Source organism: Nestor notabilis, unplaced genomic scaffold, assembly GCF_000696875.1.
Source record: "Nestor notabilis isolate BGI_N333 unplaced genomic scaffold, ASM69687v1 scaffold17021, whole genome shotgun sequence".
NCBI lineage: Eukaryota > Metazoa > Chordata > Aves > Psittaciformes > Psittacidae > Nestor > Nestor notabilis.
The window spans coordinates 1,437-9,051 of record NW_009915414.1 but is presented as its reverse complement, the minus strand read 5'-3'; the positions used below and the strand labels follow the sequence as shown (position 1 = coordinate 9,051).

General features: G+C 52.7%; 1 protein-coding gene across 1 annotated transcript in view; it reads right to left on the bottom strand.

Annotated features, from left to right (window-relative positions):
• Positions 1-5,712, bottom strand: part of ATCAY (ataxia, cerebellar, Cayman type) — a gene marked incomplete at its 3' end in the record, with an annotated part of 10,963 nt that extends 5,251 nt beyond the window's left edge. The window contains exons 1-3 of the mRNA XM_010024134.1: positions 5,636-5,712; positions 1,326-1,390; positions 791-1,012 (exon numbers count right to left, since the gene is read on the bottom strand). Coding sequence (XP_010022436.1) covers positions 791-1,012; positions 1,326-1,390; positions 5,636-5,712 — 364 coding nt within the window. The remainder of the gene's footprint in view (positions 1-790; positions 1,013-1,325; positions 1,391-5,635) is intronic.
• Positions 5,713-7,615: the final 1,903 nt, after the last annotated feature.

The window sequence follows — 7,615 nt, the reverse complement described above, 5'->3', positions numbered from 1 at the left end:
CAGTCACAGCTTCTCTGGGCACCCTGTGCCAGCACCTCAGCACCCTCACAGGGAAGAACTTCTGCCTAAGAGCTCATCTCAATCTCCCCTCTGGCAGGTTAAAGCCATTCCCCTTGTCCTTGCCCTGCAGGTCTTTGTCCAAAGCCCCTTTCCAGGTTTCTTGTTCCAGTCTTGCTCCATTGCCAAATTGTAATAGAAATAAGCTTAATATCTCATGCTGCTGCTTATAGTACCTGCAGTCACAGGTTGGACACTGGGCTCTTTGTTAGATGATCTTCAGCTTCATCTATACTGACTGAAGAGGGCACTGCCTGTGCCATCAGTCTTGTGATCTGCCAGCAGAGCTGCCTGTAGGAGCCCTCCTGAGCCCCATTCAGTCAAACCCAGCCAGGTTAGCAAGGACCATGTTATCTAAGATGTTTGAATGTTCACTGGTACCTTCCAGCCTGGGGTGGTGGCCCAGCTGCAGCAGGAAGCAAATGTGTGTCCACAGCCTATGCCTTATCCTGAATTATGGCTAAACCAGTGTTTTCAAGTCCCTGAACTACTTCTGCCTGCCCCATTCCCAGATGGAAGTGCTGAGATAGCAGCACTGAGACTCCTGGGCTATAGCTGGGATCCTGGTAGGGCAGATGCTGTGTGGAAGATGGGGCTTGGTTGTGTGAGCTGTGCTTCGCTGCTGTGGAAGTTGGTCCTCAGCTGCTGGTGGTGAGTGGTGTCAAAAGTGCTTAAAATGAGGTTAAAAAAAGCCCCAGTCCCTGCAGACATTCACCCAGAATCAGCTTTTTACCTTCCCATTCCAGTTCGTTCCCATTCCCCAGGAATTCGAGGGAATCTGTCTCATCAGGAGTTTCGATATCATCCACATTAATGTCCAGGTCATCTGGTGTGTCCAGGAAGTCATCGGAGAGAATGGAGCCTTCACTCTGGTCCAGGGAAATGTTGATTTCAGGTGCAACAAGTGTCTTCCGCTTACGATGCGCCCCGTTAAAGTTTAAAGTATTGGGGGGAGCTGGAGTTAAAAGGAAAATAACTGACAGGTTGTCCTTGTGCTGTATCCTGAGTGCAAGACATGGTGCTGTCATTATCACATTGCAGGCTATGGTCTTGGAAGCTAAGGGTGGTGGATCAGAACTGGCAGTGCTGGACACCTGCAGGTATGGGTGGATAAAAGTGCCCACACTTCCAAGATACCTATTTCCTCCCCCAGCTCCTGGTGAAAGATTAGCAAATTCAAATCTGTGCTGGTTTCGTCTCCCACATGGGAATTTTCATGGATACTCCAAGGGAACTGGCTTCCACCCTAACTGCAAGCTGGTACTTACAGGATGTGTTCTCATCTTCTGTAGGGCTGCCCAGTGACTCCATCCCTGTTTCTTCCGGGAGAGGTCTGCAGGCAAGCCGAGATGTGGAGGTCAAAAGACAGGAGGTAATGTGTAATGTTAAGGAGAAAGTCCCTCCATGGCAGCCAGTGGAGAGAACTGGGGACATCAGGGTAAAACATGCAGCTGCTGTGTACTCTGCCCCTTCCCTTCTGCCTGCGAGCTCAGCCAGAGGGACACCCCTAGGTCATTTGACCAAGAGCAACCCAGCAGCTCTGCTCTCTGCCTGGAGTACTGTGCAGTCCCTGGTAACCTCCAAACCATCCCACCAATGCATCCCTCATGCTGCCATTCAGCCAAGAGGCTGGAAAATCCAGCCAGGGGCACAGGAACAAATCCTGTCCCCTGATGAGCCTGGTAACATCCTCACTTTCTCCATATTATCCCCATTTTTTTTCTCCATCAGAAGTTTGAGAGGCAGTGCCAAGCTTTAGGGTACCTCATCAAGGGGACCAGGGAGCACCTTCTGCAGTTGTCTGTGTTCCTGTTCCTTGCACAGTGTAGGCAATGCAGTGGGCTGTCCAGACAGCCTGAATTCAGCTGTTCCTAAGCTCAGGGAGGGATGCTTTGATCCCAGCAGCAGCTGAGCTAGTGCTGGATGCTGAGCACAAGAGCACTTCGTGCTCTCTGCTAATGGCTTTGCAAAGTACATCCTCCTTTCTGTCACAGGCCCTGGCTGCAGCAGAGCAGAACTTCATCCACACACAACTACCTCTCCTGGGAGGCAGCTGCCTCCTTGTTCAAGAGAGAGCACCTTTGCTTTAAGGCAGTTGGTGTTTGACACAAGGATCAAACCTCAGGTGTGATCCCAGATTTGCCACCTCATCCTCACCTCAGCCCCATCTAACAAGAGCTGACGGTGACACCCAAACCCTGCTGAGGGTTGGAAGCAGGTTCATTCTGAGCTAAGATGCAGGTACCAGCACTCAAACCCATATTGTGGAGCCAAAGGCTGACCCACTGCTCCCCTCCTGGGCTCCATGGCAGAGGTCAGGATCTGCAGCTTGTACTTGGCTCCTTCACCCTCTGGGTATCAATCCATGTGTCTCCAGCCAGAGGCTGGAAGCACTGCTTCATTTAAAAGCTGACTTTCCTGTATAGATGCTAACACCCAATCTCATTACATGCTTGTTACCCTTTGGAGTTACCCCAATATTGGTCAGAAGCAAGTGATGTCAGGATATGGCCCCCAGTACTGCAGCAAGGAACCCCGGCTGGTGGCTGAGCAGTACTGCCACTCTGAACTGGACACTTTTCCCCTTCATTTGAGCTGGGCCTTGTGCCTGTCCCCTGGTGACCAAACCCCACCAACCCCCCAACAAGTTCATGTTGTCAGTCTGCTTAAAAGGGTCCTTCTGAGCTGTCCTCCTTTCACTTGCCCCTTGCTGGAAGCTCCCCCCCAAGGGGGGAAGAGCTCGTACCCCCAGGCATGAAATCCCGGGTGCTGGGACAGCCCTGGGGTGAAAGAGGGGGTACCCACCAGTCTGAGGGCAGCATCCATAGGGATGGGGTGATCCAGGGGTGATGGAGCCCAGTACCTCTGCATCCACAGGCTCTGCCCTACAAAGGCTCCTCTTTGTGCTGGCATCACACCAGAGCCACCAGTCAAATTAAGCCCTATAAATATTTAGATTAAGGGATAATCCTCTCCTAGCTGGTTATTGTATATTTATGAGAGTTGAAGGCCTGATCAAAGGCGCTTGCTCCTTGCTTGTGCAGCACCCAGACCCTGTGGGCTGCCACACTATTCCTAAACGCTCAGAAAGGTCTCTCTGGCCCCCTCCAGCTTCTCCTCCTCCCTTTTGCTTTTGTCCGCAGGGGGCCTGGCTGGTTGTTTGTCTGTAAGCCGGCGCCTGGCACAACTTGGGGACAGAGCATCACAAGGGAGCCAGGCCCAGCTGTACGTGCTGCAGTCGGGCACTCTGTGCTCCAGTGCTAGGATTCATTTAAGAAAAGCAATTCCAAAGCCAGAGGTGAAGAAAAGGCCTTTCTTACCTTCCCCAAGGGGACTCAGCTCACCACCTCCCAGTCTCTCGGGTAAATCCTCCTTCCCAAACGCAGCCAGCCCAAGATTTTCTGAAGGAAGCAGGTTCTCTAAGAGCCGGGTGCCACCATTTTCCTCCCTGCTGCTCACTTTCCCTCTCTAAGCATCTTCTCTCGGGCCCCAACCAGCCTGAGCCTCCAGTGCCCGTGAGCCGCGGGATGCTGATGGAGTGAGCATGCTCCTGCATCCGCCCCGCGGCAGCCACAGCATCAGCGCAGGACAGCGCTGCACAAGCAGCCGAGACACAGAAACCTTCCGGGAGCGGCAGGAGGGGGGACTCTTTCCTCCTCGCTCGCTCAGTGCCCTGGCGTTGCACCTTTGAGCTTGTGCTGCAGATCAGCTTCTTCCAGAGGGATGGGAATGTCCCCGTGTGTCCTTAGTGAGCAGCTGAATTCAGTTTTCCCAGCCCAGAGCTTTGTCTAGGATATGGTTGGGTCTTTTTTTTTTTATGGCAAGATTGGTTAATCACAGCTAAGCAAAAATAGCTATGCAGCAATTCATCTGCTGGAGAGCTGCTGTCCCACATGCAGCAGCTTCTGCCCTATTATTTTAATGCTTCTGGGGGGGAAGTGTCTTGAAAATGATCATTTCTTTATTTTGAATGCTAGTTAAACACAGCTGCAGTCACTCGTTTGCCTCCTGGCTGGCTGGGTTCTATTGCACTTGCATCATTCCTGATTTAATCCCTCTGCAGCAGTCCATCAGCAGGCTGGGGACCTTCTCATCCAGCCACGGTGACATCCCTTTGCCTCCCCCCATGCTTCGTTTGCTGGGTGGGAGTGATGTTGCCCGTGTTAGATGGTGCTGAGGGCTTTGGAGAAAAGATGCCCCTTGAAGGCTTGACTGTGGCTGGGGTCAGTTTGCTGCTTGCATGGCAAGTGTGGAACAAGAGCCTGGCAGCTCCTGCTCCAAGGTGATAGTGTGGGTTAGTGCCTGGGTGTCTGGATGCTAGACTAGCTTTGTCCTAGATTTTATCATAGAATCACAGACTGGTTTGAGTTGGAAGGGACCTTAAGGCTCATTCAGTTCCAACCCCCTGCCTCGTCCAACCTGGACTTAAACACTTCCAGAGACTTTTGGGGAGCTTTGAGTCAATGCTTTCCCTTCTGTGCCTCACTTTCCCTTCTACTCAACTCAAAGCTTGTCAGCACAGCGCTCTGGGGGAGCCTTAGGTTGGCAGAGGTCCATGAGCCCAAAGCTCAGCTCTCAGAGGAAAGAAAAGGTCCATCCGAGGAGCCCAAGGCCTTGGCTGAGCCCACCTCTGGGCCAGCGGAAGGATGAGCTGTGTCCTGTGATCCGGGTGCTGTGCTGGCAGACAGAGGTGCTCAGATCAGTGCTGCAGCTGGAGCCGGGGTGAACAGAGCCAGGCTCATCCATGGTGCCAAGGGGAACAGGAGACCCTTTCTCCCAGGGCAGGGGCTGCGGGTGCCCCCCCGCAGAGCACACTGTGCCTCTGTCTGTGCATACAGCAGCTCTGTGGGCTGCCCAGGGAGCTCAGCTGCAGCTGGGACATGGAGAGACAGCCCTGAAAAGCCCCTCAGCAGTGCAGACCCCAGCTGCAGCAGGGCTTGGTGTTGGCCATGCTGGATGTGTGGGGCAGCACTGGGGTGGATGCACCCTTTGGGTGGCTGTAAGGAGTTCAGGACACACTGAGCATACAGGGATACTCTTTTTGGTACTCTACACAGTTAATAAAGTGTCTGTGAAGGTGAAAGATGCCACTTTGGCACTTTCTGTCACCCACACATCATTTCTTACAAGGTTTGTGACCATTCAGGTTCTGCCTGTCAGTGACAGTGGTCATTGCATCCCAATGACTGCTTCCTGTGGCAAATTCCTGGCAAAGCAGCACTGCTCTGTCTGGGGAGATACTGCTTGATTCAGAGACTGGGAAGGAGTCCATCCACCCCCATGTGCATCCATCCACCCATCCCTATAATCATTCATCCATCCCTACTAATCTCCCTGTACTCCATACCGGCTCCTTACCCTCTCCTTGGTGTGCTCACAGAGGGTTGCCAGAAGCCTCCCAAAATTCGTAAGCATTCAGAGCAGCCTTGCTACAAAAGCTCTGTTCTCTGGCCAGAACTGCCCTGTTGGAGTCAGATTCCTGTTGCCTCTGGTGGGAGGGCCCTGCATGCTCCATGCCCTGTGGGTTTCTTACAGGAAGAAATCAAATTCACCTCGACCTTTTTGGCAGAGAACAAACCTTGGGAAGTCCTCATCTTGCCACTCTTCCTTCACATCCACGTTTTCCATCCGCAAAGTGGCTTCTGTGGTCCCCATGGTGCTCAGAGAGGGGCTGGCTGCACAGCAGGTCCCTTGAGGAAGGGTTTGGGCTGGAAGGTGGAAGGCAGAGGTTGGCACCCAACCATTCAGAGCAGGTGTGCTGACACCCTGCCCCACAGAGAAGGAAGGATAAGGGGATCTGTGGCTACTTGGCATGCTTTGGACAAGGAGGTGAGGTTTGGTCCTGGGCTGAAGCACTAGGTGTATCTCTGCTGTTGTGGCCTTAGCTCTTCTCCCTGAGAATCAACACTGTCTGGGCTGATGTCCACCCATTTCCCCCTTGCTTCTAATTTTTCCCTTCTATTCTAACACTAATCTCAACATAAACAAGCACCTCTGCTGAGGAATATGAAGTGTGGCAGAAAGGAAAGAGAAGAAATTGCTTTTCCCAATCTGGTTTCAGGTTGGGTTGGCAGAAGCACCATTTTGCTGGCCTGGGCAGAAGTTAATGGCTTTGGGTTTTGGTTTTCCAGAGCAATTCCTGACTGCTGCTCCTGGTTTGTTCTCCATTTCCATGCTTGCCCCTGCACCCTGAGAGAAATGGAGCAGGGCTGGGCTGAGGGCTCAGGATCAGCTCTGGTTGGAGAGAGCAGGTACCCTGGATGCTGCTGTGGCTGAGCTTAGCTGCACCTGAATCTGGAGGGGACAAGGTCAGGCCTCATCCTGTACAGAACATGTTGATGTGAAAACAGCTCCTATGTTGGGCATGTGCACTAACCCACTGCAGGACAGTTCTGAACGTTCTTCCTGAGACCAGCTTTTACACTGTAAATGTATCCAGGTACTGGCTGGATAATAATGCATTTTTTTTTTTAGGATAAAGGACCCAGGGAGATTTCCCAAGTGGATGGGACTGCTCTGTTTGTCCCCCAGTGTCAGGAAAATCAGCATCTAGCAGAGCCTGACCCATTGCTGTAAAGCTTTTCTAGAGACCCAGTGCCTTTCCTGCTTCCTTTGGAGGCTTGTCTTTACAGGGGATGTCGCTGGTGATGATCTGGAGGGAGATAAATCTGTCTGTGTCTATCTGCTTTAAAGGAATGAAGCTATGTAGAGGCCTGAGTAAATCCAGCATCCGTCTTTATGACAGGCACTGGCACAGACTGGGATCAGAGCAGAGCTGCTGGGAACGTGGCAGCTCTCAGCCCAGCCCCGCACACACGTTCTGCATTCTGTCCTTACACTAGGCTGCATGCGATACCCGTGCCACTGGCACACGTCTCCATTTTTGATTTCCCTACCTGCAGGCAAAGGAGATACCTTGGGGCTGAGAGAGACCCCACCTTCCCTCCCTCCTCCCCACTGCTGTCATCTGCTTTCTGCTAACCCTGAACGCATCATGGAGGGAGGAAGAGAAAGATATGAAGCAAATCCCAGGCTGGAGTGGGATGTTTCTCAGTATCAGACATCACCCAGCAGTATGGAAGCCCAGACAATGCTGTACTCACCAGTGCCTGTGGTTAGTGAGGAACAAAGAAGATCCTGCCTGTGTCCCGGGTAGGCATTCCTCCCGATGGAGCTGGGCTGCTCAGGAGGTCCAGCACCTGGAGTCGGGTGCAGACGTGTGCAGCTTTCCCAGCGGAGCAGTGTGGGGATGCATCTAGGTCGGCCTTTCTCACAGCACTCCTTGCTTGGTGATTTGGATTTTGCTGCAGCAGGGCGGGGTGTGTGTGTGTGAATTGAGGGCAGTTATTTGTATTCTTCCATGGCTGCTGCTTCCTCTGCTGCCTCCCTCCCTTCCAAGGTAGTTGATTATTGTGTTCTGCTTGCAGCTGGCTAAGCCTCAGCTCTAAGGCAGCCAATTGCTTTTGTGTGTGAGGAGGATGGCGGTGGTGGTGCTGACAGGGAGGGGATGCTATGGAGGACGGGAGGAGAGAGGAGCTGGAAGCATCCCTCTTCCAGT